Genomic DNA, 18,626 nt, shown 5'->3' with positions numbered 1-18,626 from the left:
TTTTTCTGAGACGGAATCTCACTCTGTTGCTAGGCTGGAGTGCTGTGGTGCGATCTCAGTTCACTGCAACCTCTGCCTCCCGGGTTCAAGTGATTCTCCTGCCTCAGCCTCCCGAGTAGCTAGACTACGGGCGTGTGCCACCACGCCCAGCTAATTTTTGTATTTTTAGTAGAGACAGGGTTTCACCACGTTGGCCTGGGTGGTCTTGATCTCTTGATCCGCCCGCCTCGGCCTCTCAAAGTGCTGGGATTACAGGCGTTAGCCACTGTGTTCAGCCAAAAGTCTGAAGTATTCTTAGTAATGACTGGTGAGAACATAAAATGATGTAGATACTTTAAAAAGTAAATTGTAAGAGCTATCAAAATTTAAAATCTGGGCCAGGCGTGGTGGCTCATGCCTGTAACCCCAGCGCTTTGGAAGGCCAAGATGGAAGGACTGCTTGAGCCTAGGAGTTTGAGACCAGCCAGGGCAACATAGTGAGACTTCATTTTTTTGCAAAAATTTTTTCAAAAAAAATGTTTTAAATCTGCTTCTTGGTACAAAGAAGCATATAAAAGGAGATCCTTTGTAATACTGGGTATAAGAGGGAAAAACTGCAAATGACTTAAATACTCATTGATACCAAAATGGCAAAACAGTAACACATACACTATGAGATACTCTGCTACAGTTATGAGTTATAATAAATATTATATACGGAATACTACAGTATAGTTAAAATGAAGTAAGTCTGTATAGATGAACATAGGAATGTCCAAAACTCACTGTGAATGAAAGTACAACGTACAGAATGGAGTGTAATATCAATTACATAAAAACAAGCAAACAAAAATGCACACCATAAGAATGATTACTGTGAGTAGGAACGGAATAAGCAATGGTACATGAACAAAGGGGACATTAAACTTAACTATAAATTTAATTTTTTATAAGAATAATGCCAGGTGCGGTGGCTCATGCCTGTAATCCCAGCACTTTGGGATGCTGAGGAAGGTGGATCACTTGAGGTCAAGAATAATGCATTTGTCAAGTTGGTTAAAAGAAAAATTCTGTGAACATCAATATATCAGTTTATTTCAGGCAAAGTCGATCTTATTTTGGAGATACCCTCCTAATAAGTTATTTCATATATGGGTGCTGATATACCAACTGATACAATTTACTTGCCTTGAGAAAAATTTCAGGAAGATGCTAAAATCACAAAACTAAAACAAATATTAAAACCATCTTTATTTATTTTTAATAAAGACAGGGTTTCACTATGTTGGCCAGGCTGGTTTCAAACTCCTGACCTCAAGTGATCTGCCTGCCTCAGCCTCCCAAAGTGCTGGGATTACAAGTGTGAGCCACTGTGCCTGGCACAGGTAATCTTTAAAGATAAAGAAAAATGATCATTTCTCTTTTCTGCTTCATTTTATATATTTAAAAAATACATGCTGGGCGTGATGGCTCACGCCTGTAATAGCAGCACTTTGGGAGGCCAAGGCAGGTGGATCACGAGGTCAGGAGATCGAGACCATCCTGGCTAAAACGGTGAAACCCTGTCTCTACTAAAAATACAAAAAATTAGCCGGGCGTGGTGGCACACGCGTGTAGTCCCAGCTACTTGGGAGGCTGAGGCAGGAGAAACGCTTGAATCTGGGGTGACAGAGGTTGCAGAGAGTGAGACTGCACCAGTGCATTCCAGCCTGGGTGACAGAGCGAGACTCTGTCTCAAAAAAACAAAACAAAAACATGTATATTTACATTACACACATACACAATTACAGAAGTGAAACATCACACAATGGATAGACTTTATGTAAGGTCTTAAATAAATGAACCATTCCTTAAGAATAACATCATCTTTGGGAATGAATTCATTTAGGTTTACTGTCCATTATTTTTTATTTTATTATTATTATTTTTGAGACAGAGTCTTGCTCTGTCGCCCAGGCTGGAGTGCAGTGGCATGATAGCTCACTGCAACCTCCGCCTCCCAGGTTCTAGCAATTCTCCTGCCTCAGCCTCCTGAGTAGCTGGGACTACAGGCACACGCCGCCACGCCCAGCTTTTTGTATTTTAGTAGAGATGGGTTTCACCATGTTGCCCAGGCTGGTCTCTAACTCCAGAGCTTAGGTAATCCACCCGCCTCGGCCTCCCAAAGTGCTGGGATTACAGGCGTGAGCCACTGCGCCTGGCCTTGTCCATTATTTTCTTAAAGAAAAACTAAAGATCACTATACAAAGCGACACAGCTGAAGAAGCTGGCTTTCCAAATACAGTGTGGTCAAACAAACCTTTTACTTCCTTCAAGTACTTTCCGAGCTCCTCAGTCTCCCAATACCATTGTTGCTTTTTTTTGTTTTGAGACGGAGTCTCGCTCTTTCGCCCAGGCTGCAGTGCAGTGGTGCAATCTCTGCTCACTGCAAGCTCCGCCTCCCAGATTCATGCCATTCTCCTGCCTCAGCCTCCCAAATAGCTGGGACTACAGGCGCCTGCCACCACGGCTGGCTTTTTGTCTTTTTAGTAGAGATGGGGTTTCACCATGTTAGCCAGGATGGTCTCGATCTCCTGACCTTGTGATCTGCCTGCCTCAGCCTCCCAAAGTGCTGGGATTACAGGCATGACCCACCGCGCCTGGCCTACCACTGTTACTTTCTACTGAAAGCAATTAAGTATGTTGAAATCCCTTTTTCATGGTACTGCTGGGAACTGGGGAACGGGTCAGGGTAGGGTAATCAAGCCTTTACACACCTTTACATGTTAATCAAGCCACCTTTAGGGAAGAGAAAGTGATTTTATGATTGGATCTGTGGTAAATTTCTGTAAGTGGCACATCCTATAAATCACTATCTTTTTATCACAAGCTAAAATGAATAACCAAGTTAATTATTAAATTCAAAGAAATAATTTTTGCAAGTATGAGTTATGCAGCCCAGAGTAAATAATGTTGGCATCCTTTCACTTTATTATTCTCATTTTACAGATGAAAAAACCAAGATACCAAGAGGTTAGCAGCTTGCCAATAAATGGCAGCAGAGCCAAGATTAAAACCCGGGAAGTCACTCCAGAGCCTTTACACTTAACCACCACATTATACTGCACACTCTAAGTGAAAGTTCTGGGCATATAATAATAGATTAGAAAAAATGTAAAATTTAATTAAAAAATTTTAAAAGATGCAGTTATTTACACTTGTAAAAATTCTACACATGAGCTAAGCTTACCCAGCATATGTCCGTTGATACAAAGATTCCGGATCCAGACTTGCCGCATCCACAATTATCGCTTCATCAAAATTTTTCAGTATTTTAATACTGGCTTTTTTCACACTGGACTACAATAGAAATTGTAAAATTAGAAGTATATGAAACAATCAGTCCTGGGCTTGGAATGTGACAGATTTGTACAAAATTTTCTTCAGTGTCTGAAATAGAAGTAACTTTCACTCAACCTCATCACTATTAAGATACTTAACAACAATGACTCTGAAATGTAACCTCATACTATAGCTAAAAGAGGAGAGCACAATATTAAAATGTACAGGTCGGGCACAGTGACTGAAGCCTGTAATCCCTGGGTTGAAGTGTGATGGCGCGATCATAACTCACTGCAGCCTCAATCTCCTGGGCTCCAGCACTCCTCCCGTCTCAGTGTCACAAAGTGCTGGGATTACAGGTATCAGCTACCATGCAGCCCTCAATACTCATCTTTTACCCAATACAAGGATCCCAGCACTTTTGGAGGCTGAGGTGGGCAAATCACTTCAGGCCAAGAGTTTGAGGCCAGCATGGTCAACATGGTGAAACCCCGTTTCTACTAAAAATACAAAAATTAGTTGGGCATGGTGGTACATGCCTGTAATCCTAGCTACTCTGGAGGCTGAGACATGAGAATCACTTGAGCCCAGGAGGTGGAGGTCATAGTGAGCCGAGATTGCACCACTGCTCTCCCGCCTGGGCAACAGAGGAAGACTTTGTCTTAAAAACTAAAAAATAAAACAAAACAAATTGTGTAATATATGAATTTATAAAACATTCTTAATGACTTAAGTTCCAACAAATGTGCTGTACTCACAGCATTATTTCCTCAGTGTGAAAAGCTCTCATCCATACAGAAATATGTATCCTGGGTAGTAAAACCCCATGTTTACAGGGTAAATAGGTGCTTGATTCTTGGTGAGGCCATATGACAAAAAGAAGCTAAGGAAACCTTTCTAAAATGACTAGCTAGCTGAGTACAGCAAGTTATCCTCCAGCATTCTACCTCCTACTCCCCACCTCCACAAGAAAAGTCAGAATTGGTATTTTTGTGAAATACAGAGCCATAGGTTGACCTAGAAATTCCACTTCTAAAAATTCAGTTACAGACAAACTCATATTGATGGAAAACGACTTATATACAAGATTATTCATTGCAGCATTCTTTAAAATAAACGACATAAACAAGCTCAATGTCCCGACTAAGTAATAGGTTAAGTAAACAAAATAATTGAACAGACACTTATAGAACTCTCTATAGCAGGGGTGGGAGGGTAGGGAAAGGGGCTCTCATTATGTGTTGAGAAGGAACAATCTCCAAGATACACAGTTAAATAAAAAAGAAAGAGGGACCAGAATAAAGAAGAGGGAATACTTCCCAACTAATTCTATGAGGACTGTTACTCAGATACCAAAATCTCACTCTTACTTTCTGATTTCAAAACTTATTACACAGCAATAGTAATCAAGAGAGTATGGTACTGGCATAAAGACAGACATACAGATGGATGGATGTCTTATCTTTGGAATGGAAGAGAATTAAGAACCCACAAATACACCCTCACATTTATGGTCAATTGATTTCTGATGGAGTATAAATGTTATCTTAAGCATTCAGATACAAAATCTTCAACAAAATACCAGTAAATAGAATCCAGCAGCATATTGAAAAGATTACACACCATGACCAAGTGAGATTGATCTCAGGCATGCATGGTTGGTTTAACACTGAAAATCAATTAATATTTCACATCAATAGAATAAAACCCAAAACCCATATGATCATTTATACTGATACAGAAAGAACATGACAATATTCAACACCGTTTCATGATTTAAAAAAAAAAAAAAGCATTAAAAAATTAGGAATGATAGGGAAATTCCTCAACCTGAAAAAAGGCATTTATTGAAAACCCAGACCTAATATCATATTAAATGATGAAATTGAAAGCATTCCCTGTCAGATAGGAAACAAGACAAAGATTTTTGCTTTTGCCACTTTTACTCATCATTGTTCTGTAAGTTCTAGCCAGAAAAAAACTATCTGTATCCATAAATTACATGATCTTATATAATGAAAATCCTAAAGAATCCACAAGAAAACTATTAGAGCTAACAATCAGATTTAGCAAAGTTGAAGTTGCAAGATCAACATGTAAAATCACTTGTATTTCTTTCTTTTTTTTTTTTTTGAGACGGAGTCTCGCTCTGTCACCAAGGCTGGAGTGCAGTGGCACGATCTTGACCCACTGCAAGCTCCACCTCTGGAACTCACACCATTCTCCTGCCTCAGCCTCCTGAGTAGCTGGGACTACAGGTGCCCGCCACCACGCCTGGCCATTTTTTTTTATTTTTAGTAGAGACGGGGTTTCACTGTGTTAGCCAGGATGGTCTGGATCTCCTGACCTCGTGATCCACCCATCTCAGCCTCCCAAAGTGCTGGGATTACAGGCGTGAGCCACCGTGCCCAGCCAAAATCACTTGTATTTCTGTGCTCTCTCATCAATCTGAAAATGAAATTAAGAAAACAATTCTATTTATAATGGAATCGAAAAGAATTTAAACATAGGAATAAATGACCCAAGGGGGTGAAAGGCTTCTACTCTGAAAACTATAAAATTCTGCTGAAATTAAAGAACACATAAATACATGAAGATACATCTATGTTCACAAATCAGAAGACAATATTGCTAAGACGGCAATATTTCGGCTGGGTGCAGTGGCTCACGCCTGTAATCCCAGCACTTTGGGAGGCCATGGCAGGTGGATCACCTGAATTCAGGAGTTCAAGACCAGCTGGGTGAACATGGTGAAACGCTGTCTTTACCAAAAATACAAAAAAATTAGCCAGGCATGATGGTGGGTGCCTGGAATCCCAGCTACTCGGGAGGCTAAGGCAGGAAGACACTATTAATAGTGAAAAGACAGGTTGCATGTGGCTGACATCTGCAATCCCAGCAATCTGGGAGGCAGAGATGGGAGAATCACTTTGAGCCTAGAGTTTGAGACCAGGCTGGGCAGCACAGTAAGATCTGTCTCTACAAACAGAAAAAAATAGCTGGCTGGGAGAGTGCGTATCTACGGCCCTAGCTATTCAGGAGGCTGAAGTGAGAGGATCACTTCGGCCCAGGAGGTCGAGGTGGCAGTAAGCTGTGATTGTGCCACTGTGATTGTGCCACTCCAGCCTGGGCAACAGAATGAGACCTTATCTCAAAAAACAAACAACAAAAACAAAACAAAACAAAACAAAAAAACCCCTTTTTTAAAAGGTAGAGGAAAGACAACTCACAGAATGAAGAAAATACCTGGAAATAATATAATTTGATAAGGAACATTTATCTAGAATATATAAAGGACTCCTGAAACTCAATATAAAAAGGCAATCTAATTTAAAAATGGGCAAAGGGGCTGAGCAAGGTGGCTCACACCTGTAATCCCCACACCTTGGGAGGCCAAGGCAGGAGGATCACTTGAACCCAGGAGTTTGAGACCAGCCTGAGCAATATGATGAGAAAATTGGCTGGGCACGGTAGCTCACGCCTGTAATCCCATCATTTTGGGAAGCCAACGCAGCTGCATCACCTGAGGTCAGGAGTTCGAGACCAGCCTGGCCAACATGGTGAAACCCTGTCTCTAAAAAAAATACAAAAGTTAGCTGGGTGTGGTGGTGGGTGCCTGTAATCCCGGCTACTGGGGAGGCTGAGGCAGGAGAATCGCTTGAACCCAGCAGGCAGAGATTGCAGTGGGCCGAGATTGAGCCATTGCACTCCAGCCTGGGCAACAAGAGGAAGACTCTGTCCCCCCACCCCCCCCCCCAAAAAAAAAGAAAAAAAGAAAATTTAGGCCAGGCCCAATGGCTCATGCCTGTAATCTCAGGACTCTGGGAGGCCTAGGCGGGCAGATCACCTGAGGTCAGGAGTTTGTGACCAGCCTGGTTAACACATTGAAACCCCGTCTCTAGTAAAAATAGAAAAATCTGCCAGGCGTGCTGGCAAATGCCTGAAATGTTAGCGTAGATTAGCATTACCTGTTCTTGTCATTTTATAAATGTCATTTTATAAATGGCGTATATTAGCATTACTTGTTCTTATCATTTTATAAATAAAACCATACCGTGTATTCTTTTTTTGTACAGCTTTATTGTGCTAATTCACATTCACATCATACAATTCAGTGGTTTTTATATGGTCATGTATACATTTTTTTTTTTGAGATGGAGTCTCTTCTGTTGCCAGGCTGGAGTGCAGTGGCATGATCTCGGCTCACTGCAAACGCCGACCCCCTGGTTCAAGCCATTCTCCTGCCTCAGCCTCCCAAGTAGCTGATATTACAGGAGTGCGGCCACTACATCCAGCTAATTTTTGTATTTTTAGTAGAGATGGGGTTTCACCATGTTGGCCAGGATGGTCTTGATCTCCTGACCTCCTGATCTGCCCACCTCAGTCTCCCAAAGTGCTGGGATTACAGGTGTTAGCCACCGTGCCTGGCCAAAAAAAATTTTCAAATTAGCCAGGCATGGTGGTGCATCCCTCTAGTCCCAGCTACTCAGGAGGTTGTGGTGGGTGGATTATTTGAGCCCAGAATTTCCAGGCTGCAGTGAGGAGACCCTGTCTCAAAAAAAAAAAGAAAAGAAAAGAAAAGAAAAAAAAGGAGACCTAAGAATTCACTCAATTATTTTATAAAAAGTATCCTAAATAAATACTTACATACAGAGCTCTTCAGAGGCTATGAATATATTCCATATTACTTGATTTATTAAGAGAAATAGCCATAGATTCAAACAGAATAATGGCCTAAATGAAACAGCATGATACTTTACAATACAGTATATTGTAAGTCACCACAAATGCTTTAATTAGAAGATAGTAAGTAAGCTAATTTTATTTCTCTCTCTCATTTTTTTTTTGAGACAGAGTCTCACTCTGTCACCCAGACTGGAGTGCAGTAGCGCGATTTCGCCTCATTGCAACCTCTGCCTCCTGGGTTCAAGCGATTCTCCTGCCTCAGCCTCCCAAGTAGCTGGGATTACAGGTGCCTGCCACCATGCCCGGCTAATTTTTGTATTTTTAGTAGAGATGGGTTTCACCATGTCGGCCAGGATGGTCTCGAATTCCTGACCTCATGTGATCTGCCCACTGCAACCTCCCATAGTGCTGGGATTACAGGCACAAACCACCGCGCCCGGCTTTTATTTATCTTTTGTTTCTATAACTTAAAATTTAAAAACAGGATCTGTTACTGGGATGTGAAGGAAAGGATGTGTATGCTTTTCTCCCTAATGGCAGATGCAGTCAGTCAATACCTGAGACGCAGAGCTGTCAGAACTCCCTGGGTGAGACTCATCAGGAGGGCCAACAGAGCCAGGAGCAGTCATCGAAACGTTCCCGCCCAGAAATTCATCTCCTCGAACCGAATGGATGAGATCATTCAAATATTTATAATAAAGATTGCTGGACAAAAAGCCAGGCAAAAAGACCTGATAGAGAGGAAAAGCATTATTTTAAAGTTGAAATCAAATCCAATTAAAACTATTTTAAATAAATAAACTTTACGCATAATTTTACTGGTTATAAACGTTAACTACCTATAACAAATGTTTTTCCTTCTTGTTTTACTACAAGTATTATTCCTTTGTACAGTTTACAAATTAAAATTATAATGCATGAGTCTGGGTGCAGTGGCTCACACCTGTAATCTCAGCACTCTGGGAGGCCAAGGCAGACGGATCACTTGAGGCCAGGAATTTAAGAACAGCCTGGCCAACATGATGAAACCCATCTCTACTAAAAACTATAAAAATTAGCCGGGCATGGTGGTGAGCACCTATAATCACAGCTACTCAGGAGGCTGAGACAGGAGAATTGCTTGAACCCGGGTGGCAGAGATTGCAGTGAGCCGAGATTGCGCCACTTGCACCCCAGCCTGGATGCCAGCGCGAGACTATGTCTCAAAAAAAAAAAAAAAAAAAAAAAATTACAATGCATGTAATTTTGTTGGGTTTTCTCCCCTAAAACATTCGTCATGAAAGTATTACGGGCCGGGCATGGTGACTCAAGCCTGTAATCTCAGCACTCTGGGAGCCGAGGACGGGGTGGAATCACGAGGTCAGGATGATCGATGACCATCCCTGGCTAAGAGGTGAAGACCGCTGTTCGTACTGAAAATACAAAAAACTCCAGCGCGGTTGACCGGTGGCCGCGTGCCTGTAGTCGCCCGCTATCGCCGAGGCTCGAGGCAGGAGACATGCGATGTGCACACACCCCGGGCAGCGCTGGAGACTCTGCAGCTGAGCTGAGATCCGGCACACGCACTCCAGCGCGCAGCCAGCGACGACACTCCCGCCCGCTCCTCAAAAAACAAAAAAACAGAAAAAAAAGAATCAAAGTATGTCAGCTAACTCTCTGATATTCTACCAGAACGTCGAATTTTCTGTTTATGGCACCTACCCCCTAACTCTACAGTCTTGTCTTTGTGCATATATTGATTTTACTTTCAAACTGATTTCCTTAAGATAACTCACCAGGTGTGTGATTACTGAGTTAAATTTTAACTTTGATATATATGGTCAGCTTACCCTTCAAAGGAACATTATCAATTTGAATCACTAGCAATATATCAAAATATCTGTTTCCACATAGGTTTTCTAAGACTGGGTTGTATGGTTTTTTTTCCCCAAATAATTGTTAAATACCTAATTTTATATAGATGTTTTTATTTACATTTAATAATTATTAATTATACTGAATGAGTTCTCATGTTTATTACTTGTATTTCTAATTCTATGAAAGAAAAGTTTGTAACTGGACATGCAAATAACAAACATGAGAACTTATTCAGTATAATTTGTAAATCTTTATGTTCGTATTTAATATGCACCTTTTTTGTTTGTTTTTGGTTTTTTGAGATGGAGTTTCGCTCTTGTAGCCAAGGCTGGAATGCAGTGGTGTGATCTTGACTCACTGGAACCTCTGCCTCCCAGGATCAAGTGATTCTCCTGCCTCAGCCTCCCGAGTAGCTGGGATTACAGGTGCCCACCACCACACCCAGTTAATTTTTGTATTTTTAGCAGAGATGGGGTTTTGCCATGTTGGCCAAGCTGGTCTTGAACTCCTGACCTCAGGTGATCCACCCACCTCAATCTCCCAAAGTGCTGGGATTAGAGGTGTGAGCCACCGTGCCCAGCCAATATGTGCCTTTTTTGTAGACTCCAGGATGGTAGAAACACATTTCTTTTGTTTACCACCGTAACACTTTTTGGTGAATGAATTATTCATGTCTTTTTTCCTACTTAACTACCAGGGTCTTGATAGTGTTCTTAAAATTAGTCTAAGTTCCTTACATACACACATCTAGTAAGAAATACTTTTGCATTTTCTCTCTGCATTTTAATTTTATTACCCTGAAAACTTACATTCTTTGTATCACACAGATCTGAACTTTTCCTTTAAAATCAGAAAAGGTTTAATTTTAATCATGAAAACATTATCATTGAGTAACAGCTGACACTCTATTCTGTTTACTACTAGCTATTTAATGATTTGACTTCTATATGTAATTCTTCAGTATTCCTAAAATTCAGTTTTTGTGTATGGTATTATACAATAGCACTTAATTAAGTTTTTTCACCTGGATACACATGACACATATAAACAACATAACCTCATGGGCTCTACAATTCCTGGAAAAATCTCCTCTAGTTCATTAGAAGAATAAACCACTCACAAACATCAAAACTTTACTTTTATTTATTTATCATCATTATTTTTTTGAGATGGAGTTTTGCTCTTGTTGCCCAGGCTGGAGTGCAATGTCACAATCTCAGCTCACTGCAACCTCCGCCTCCTGGGTTCAAGCGATTCTCCCACCTCAGCCTCCTAAGTAGCTGGGATTACAGGCATGCACCACCACGCCCAACTAATTTTGTGTTTTTAGTAAAAATGGGGTTTCTCCATGTTGGTCAGGCTGGTCTTGAATTCCTGACCTCAGGTGATCCACCCGCCTCAGCCTCCCAAAGTGCTGGGATTACAGGCATGAGTCACTGCGCCTGGTCAATGCTTTATTATTAATAAGCTATTAGTAATACCTAGTGATCATAATACCGAAAACTAGTATTCCAATCCTGTGACAGATACTGGTGAAATATTTGGATCATTACCAAGCTAACTCTGCCCCATAATGCCTTCTTCAATTTTTGGAGACAGGGTCTTGCTCTGTCACCAAGGCTGGAGTACAGGGGCATGAACACGGCTCACTGCAGCCTTGAACTCCCAGGCTCAAGCAATCCTTCAGCTTCAGCCTCCTGAGTAGCTGGAACTACAGGTGTGTGCCACTACGCCCAGCTAATTTTTGATAATGCTTTCTAATTATTTAAAAATATGTAATAATAATAGTAATAACAGTAGTTAACATTTTTTGATGCTTACCATGTGTCAGGTACTATGTTAATATGTATTTTTATATACATTACCTTATTTTAATCCTCAAAGTAACTTTGAGGTAAACATGCATATTATCGTCATTTTACAGATAAGGAAAATGGCATTAGAGAATTTCAGTTACTGCCCAGACATGGTGGCTCATGCCTGTAATCCCAGCACTTTCGGAGGCCAAAGCAGGCAGATCACTTAAGGTCAGGAGTTCGAGAACAGCCTGGCCAACATGGTGAAACCCCGTCTCTACTAAAATACAAAAATTAGCCAGACGTAGTGGTGCCTGCCTGTAATCCCAGCTACGTGGGAGGATGAGACAGGAGAATTGCTCGAACCTGGGAGGCAGAAGTTGCAGTGTACCAAGATTGTGCCACTGCACTCCAGCCTGGACAACAGAGTGAGATTCTGTCTCAATCAATCAATCAATCGAATTTCTATTTGCCATTGTGCTAACATCACAGAGTGTACTTATACAAACCTAGATGGTATGGCCTACTATACCCCTTGGCTATGTGCTACAACCTATTGCTTTTGGGCTACAAACCTTTATCACATGTTACTATAACAAATACTCCAGGTTACTACTACAGTGGTAAGAATTTGTGTATTTAAACACAAACACAGAAAAGGCACAGTAAAAATACAGTTTAAAAGATAAAAAAAGGTACATCTGTATAAGGCACTTACCATGAATGGAGCTTGCAGGACTGGAAGTTGCTCTGGGAGAGTCAGGGAGTGAGTGGTGAGTGAATGTGAAGGCCTAGCACATTACTATACACTACTGTAGACTTACACTATACACTTAGGCTACACTAAATTTATTTAAAATTTTTTTCTTTAATAATAATTTAGCTTACTGTAACTTTTTAACTCTATAAGTTTCACCTTTTTTTAACTTTTGACTCTGTTGTCATAACAGCTTAAAACACAAACATATACAGCTATACAAAATATTTTCATTATATCCTTATTTTACAAGCTTTTTTTCTATTTTAATTTTTTTTCCTTTTAAATTCGTTTGTTAAAAACTAAGACAAACACCCACATTAGCCTAAGCCTACACAGGGTCAGGATCTTCATTATCACTTTCCTTCACCTCCACATCTTGTCCCACTGGAAGGTCTTCAGGGGCAGTAACACGCATGGAGCCATCATCTCCTTTGATAATGTCTCCTTCTGGAAACCTTGTGAAGGACCTGTCTGAAGCTGTTTTACAGTTAAATTTTTTTTTTTTTTTTTAATAAGTAGAAGGAGCACGCTAAAATAATGATTAAAATTATAGTACAGTAAATATGAGGCAACAGAGATTTTTCAGTTCCATTAATTTTTTTGGTTTTGTTCTTGTTTGTTCTTTATCTTTTTAGTTTTTCTTTTTTACTTATTAAAATTTATTTTTTCTAACTTTTGTTATTATTGCACTGCCAGCTCTGATCCATCATAATCATGTAAGACCATTGTACATGCAAGCCCATTGTTGACTAAAATGTTATGTGGCATGTGACTGTACATACCAGGCCAGACTCAAGGCCTCTGCTCTTAATCACTGTGCTGGACTGCTTCAATTTCCACTGTGCTATTCTGCTTGGTTTTCTCACCTTATATTTTATGAGTTCTACCAATAAAACTTCTTGTAGTTTAATACGTTTAAAGTTCTTGGTTACCTTCTCCATGGTTGTCCAGGCCTGACGTAATGGAGTTGTGAAACAGTTGGGGAGTGGCCCACCTTCCCTGCAGATATTGGATTCAATTTCTAATCGTACGACATCATCAAATCCAAGAGGATGTGTGGCTTGGAGGGAGAAGTATCTATGGTAAAAAGATATCCAAAGTAAAATCAAATTCCATAGGAAGTATAAGCAACTTTTGGCACCTCCTCCGGAGAATCTTATACAAGGCTACTTGATTCAGTCTGCAGGCCTAGAACCATAGAGCTATGTGATGACAGTACTGATGCAACCTTTCTTTATTCCCACTTCCCCACAGATAGTTGGGTCAACTTGCTACCTTTCTATCTGTCTGCCAACCATCCTTAGTTCTTGACGGGGAACTCTACTGTCGTTTAAAAGCTGTAAGGATCAGACTACAACTGAGGCAAAGAAACTAACAATCACATATTTATGGGTACCTATTCTCTGTTCAGGACTTGATAGACAGAAATGAATTTATAGGAAAGGAAGACATGGTCACTTCCCCTAAAAAGCAAGCTGAGAACTTGTATGCACAGAATAAAATAAGAACACATCATCATAACTATAAGGCATCAGCAGTAAACATGTACAAATTCAAAACAAAACAGCACTGAGGGTGAGCTGGATGGATATGATCTATTTGGATAGAACAGGACTTACTGATGACTCAGTGTGGAAAGGAAAGGGAGTAACTAATATTGGAAACACAAAGATTTCTACCTTGATAGACTATAATGCAACTAATGTTTTGGTAAGCTGATTATGAAATGAATACCAAAAAAAGCATTAAATGCGAGGAAAAAAAAAAAGTTCTCTTCCAAGCACTCTAATGGCTTCTATCTCCCATCTCCTGACAGAAACACAAAGGCTGCTAGTGCATGACTATGATGATGCATATATATGATACAAAAACAAGTATGCCGGGCACAGTGGCTCACACCTGTAATCCCAGCACTTTGTGAGGCCAAGGTGGGTGGATCATTTGCGGTCAGGTGTTCAAGACTGGCCTGGCCAACATGGTGAAACCCTGTCTCTACTAAAAATACAAAAATCAGCTGGGCGTGGTGGCCCACACCTGTAATCCCAGCACTTTGGGAGGCTGAGGTAGGAGAATTGCTTGAACCCAGGAGGCGGAGGTTGCAGTGAGTTGAGATTGTGTCACTGCACTCCAGCCTGGGTGGGCAAGACTCCATCTCAAAAAAGAAAAAAAAAAGAAAACTATCCTTTTAAATCAGCATTTTTGTAACAAAATGTGAATCTCCTATGTTGTATTGAATAAGTTGGTCAATACTCCTCCATGACTTGAAGGTTCAGGCACTTTACACCAAATTTCTAAATGTAAACTCTTCTTATCTCAACATCTATATAGCAATGTTTCTTATACAGTATCGTCTACAAACATATTGTACCAAAATAAACACTGGACAGAACATTAAGAACTGCATTCCAGTCCAAGTTCTGCCACTAACTTGTTCTGTGACTTTGAGAAAATCATTACCTCTCTGGGCCTTATTTTCCTTACTTGCAAAATAGGAAAATCAGACTACATCCCTAATCTGGCTATTTATCAGAATTATCTGGTGTGTCTTCTAAAAATAAAGATTCCTGGTCACACCTCAAACCTGTGGAATCAGAATTTCTGAGACTGGGTGGGTGGGGGACTGGAAACTTTTTTTTTTTGAGATGGAGTCTCCCTCTGTCACCCAGGCTCCAGTGCAGTGGCGCAACGTCAGCTCACTGCAACCTCTGCCTCCCGGGTTCAAGCAATTCTCCTGCCTCAGCCTCCCTAGTAGCTGGGATTACAGGCACCCGTCAAAATGCCCAGCTAATTTTTGTAGTTTTTAGTAGAGACAGGTTTCACTATGTTGGCCAGGTGGTCTCGAACTCCTGACCTCAAGTGATCTGCCTGCCTTGGCCTTCCAAAATGCTGCGATTACAGGTGTGAGCCACCATGCCCAGATTGAAAACTTAAATTTTTTTTTTTTTTTTTCTGAGACAGAGTCTCACTCTGTCAGCCAGGCTGGAGTGCAGCGGCATGATCTCAGCTCACTGCAACCTCCGCCTCCCGGGCTCAAGCAATTCTCCTGCCTCAGCCTCCCGAGTACCTGGGATTACAGGTGTGTGCCACCATGCCTGGCTAATTCTTGTATTTTTAGTAGAGATGGGCTTTTACCATGTTGACCAGGCTGGTCTTGAATGCCTGACCTCAGGTAATCTGCCCGCCTCGGCCTCCCAAAGTGCTGGGATTACAGGCATGAGTCACCACACCCGGCCTGAAAACCTATTTTTAACGAGCTCTCAGGTGATTCCTATGCAGACAGCCCAGCAAGAGCCTGCAGACCAATGTTCAGGAACCATTGGCCTAGATGCTATTGGCTGTCTTCAAACCCTAACATTTATGGACTTTTCTCTATCCCCAAGTTACCCCTTTACCATTTGCTTAAGGATACAAATAACAAATTACTTCTTTTTTTTTTTTTTTTTTTGGAGAAAGGGTCTCACTCTGCTGCCCTGCACGGGGTGGAGTACAGTGGATCACAGCTCACTGCAGCGTCAACCTCCCAAGGCTCAGGTGATCCTCCTGCCTCAGGCCCCTAAGTAGCTAGGACAACAGGCGCATACCACCATGCTCAGCTAATTTTTGTATTTTTAGTAAAGGCGGAGTTTTGCCATGTTGCCCAGGCTGGTCTCAAATTCCTGGGCTTAAGCAATTCATCCGCTTCTGCCTCTCAAAGTGTTGGGATTACAGGTGTGAGCCACTGTGCCCAACCACAAATTACTTTTTTTACAGAGTAAGAAAAGTAAAATGAAAAGAATACCATACGTTACAGAGCTGGCCACAAGCTCATCACTTGCCTGACCAGATATTTTCAATTTTGTTCACTGTATGATTTTTCTATCCTCTCACTTTCAGTGAAAACTAATAAAAAAACTAATTCATTTAATAACGTGGCAAGGCAGATTTACACAGAAAGTATACTATACCCCTAAATAGGCATTCAAGGTCCCTTACAATCTATTCCAATTAGTACCAGCATCCTCACATTTATTCCCCAACCCTTTGATTATCTCAACTCAAGTTTCTTGAAAGTGTCACCTTCCGCCAAGTCTCCATGGCTTTTGTGCCAATGCCTTTGCCTAGAATGTTGTTTCCTGCCTTCTCTGGGTAGCAAAATTCAATTCATTCTTTAGGATCCAAACAAAATCTCTCTTCTGGGAAACACTGCTTGAGCACTACCACTGCCATCCTGTTTACCCCACATACACCTCCCCTTTCCCAGCAGAAACTTTTGTTCTAAGAACCCCCAAAGCTTTACAAACATCATATAAAAAGTAACTTTTATGCTGCCTCCTGTGAACTCCTTGACAACAGAGACTGAGTTTTTGCATCTTTATTTCCACAAAACATATCAAATGCTCAATAAGTATCTGCTGAATGCATCTATCAGTATAACTCACTTGTCATATAAAATCATGGCATCATTCTGTGCCTCCTGTCCATCGTATTGGCCCTTTTTGGCAGCAAGCTGAGACTGGAAGTTATCTGCTGCCAACCAGAATTGTAAGATATTCACTGCATCCTCTTTTTCCATGTACTAGGAAGAAATAATACACAAGGGAAAATAAGGCTATAAACAGATTTCTCTCACCATCTCTAATCTATAAGCTCAAATATTAAAATACAGGTCATAAGCAAAAAACAAAAAGATCTACTTCTTCAGTTAACACCTGTCAGCAAGTTACAGTCATTTGAGATTGAAAAGTTTTAAAGTATTTAGAGGAAAAAAAAACAATTAACAAGAAACAAACACTACACAACTGGATGCAAACTTTTAGTGAACTAGAGTAAAAATTATACTAAATTGGATTTGTGGTTCCTTACCAGCAAACATATAAAGAGTAAACTAACCAAATATTTTATATCTGACCATTTCCACCATTCCATGAGGACCCATTAACCTAAACAAATTGTTGATTTAAACTTATAGCAAAGAAAGGGAGTGAAAAAACAGATCAACTGAGTACCTGTATTCTTGCAAAGAGGTGGAATCAAGTGTCTAAATTACTGCTTTGTGAGACCGGGAATCCTCTTTCTGCTTTCTGACAAAATAATTTCACTTATTGAAGCCTAACAAAGAGCATTATACTACACTGTATGCCTCAAAAAGATTAATATACTCATTGTCTGTTGCAAATGCTTCTTCACTGGGCAATCCTATCAAGTGGCTAACGTAAACATGATGAGCATAAGAAAAAATTTACTACTTTTCTTTTTCTCTTCTGAAGTCTGGTCTGCAATTTATGCCCTGGAAGTCTCAAATTCTGTGGTTTTAAAATAGCTCCAAACAATTAAAAACATGCACTCTCTGGCACGCAGTAGCTTAATCAGGTTTTTCAAAATTAGAGTTATTTAACACATTGAGTTTTCATGTTCTCTCTAATATATTATTAAATTACTCTTGCTATCAGAAACAACTTGAAACAACGATAAATCTTTTTGGAAATGACTTGGCTCTTCTGGGTTATTTCCTATAGACAGGGCCCCAGCATTGATAGTTAGAGGCTGGAATGCTCGAACAGAGTGTGAAAGGAAATGCAGACTTTACCTCAGAGAAATAAAAGAGGGCTGACTCACAGAAGAGAATGTCAGCCAGGTAAACAGTTCCACTGGTCAGCACTTCAATCTGGTATTTACAGAAATGGTGACTTCGCAGAAACTCACTAAAGTGCCTGCACATGGACAAAAGGGAAAATTTGAGGGAACGACCAAGGAAAGAGTTTAAGTGGGAAAAATATACTCTTTCCATACTGTCCCTATTGTATCTTAAAGGCTAGGTCAACACTATCTCACTCCCCACGGTGTCATTCCTGATTCCTTTACCTGTATGTAATCTCTCCCACCTTTTTATGACTTTGTAGTTCTCCCCTGACATTTAACACATGCCACTTTATATTACAGTAACCAAAGAACATGCCCTATGTCTTTTACTAGGTTGTAACTTCCTTTAAGACTGGTACTATGCCTAACCATGTCTTACACAGAGCACTCTTTTGATAAATGTTAAGTGAAAGAATGAATAGATTTTTTTTAAGGGCACACAGCAGCAATAAATCTAAAAAACCCCTGGAGCCATTTCAACAAATCTATGTAGATTTAGTTATACAGCATTGATTTAGCTTAAAGTCTAACAAATTAGGAGAGCCATCTGAAGACATGCATTATTTCAATAAATAAACCAATTCTTTTTTTTTTTTTTTTTTTTTTTT

The 18,626-nt window shown here is 40.4% G+C and overlaps 1 protein-coding gene across 4 annotated transcripts in view; it reads right to left on the bottom strand.

Annotated features, from left to right (window-relative positions):
- Positions 1–18,626, bottom strand: part of AKAP10 (A-kinase anchoring protein 10) — a 79,785-nt gene that overhangs the window by 13,510 nt on the left and 47,649 nt on the right. For all 4 annotated transcript variants that reach the window (XM_017895771.1, XM_017895768.1, XM_017895770.1 and 1 more), the window contains exons 7-11: positions 17,966–18,089; positions 16,818–16,954; positions 13,332–13,476; positions 8,544–8,717; positions 3,209–3,318 (exon numbers count right to left, since the gene is read on the bottom strand). In XM_017895771.1, the coding sequence (XP_017751260.1) occupies positions 3,209–3,318; positions 8,544–8,717; positions 13,332–13,476; positions 16,818–16,954; positions 17,966–18,089 (690 nt within the window). The remainder of the gene's footprint in view (positions 1–3,208; positions 3,319–8,543; positions 8,718–13,331; positions 13,477–16,817; positions 16,955–17,965; positions 18,090–18,626) is intronic.

Source organism: Rhinopithecus bieti, unplaced genomic scaffold (genome assembly GCF_001698545.2).
Source record: "Rhinopithecus bieti isolate Rb0 unplaced genomic scaffold, ASM169854v2 scaffold_28081, whole genome shotgun sequence".
NCBI lineage: Eukaryota > Metazoa > Chordata > Mammalia > Primates > Cercopithecidae > Rhinopithecus > Rhinopithecus bieti.
The sequence above is the reverse complement of the archived record's forward strand: the minus strand, read 5'-3'. Positions and strand labels throughout refer to the sequence as shown.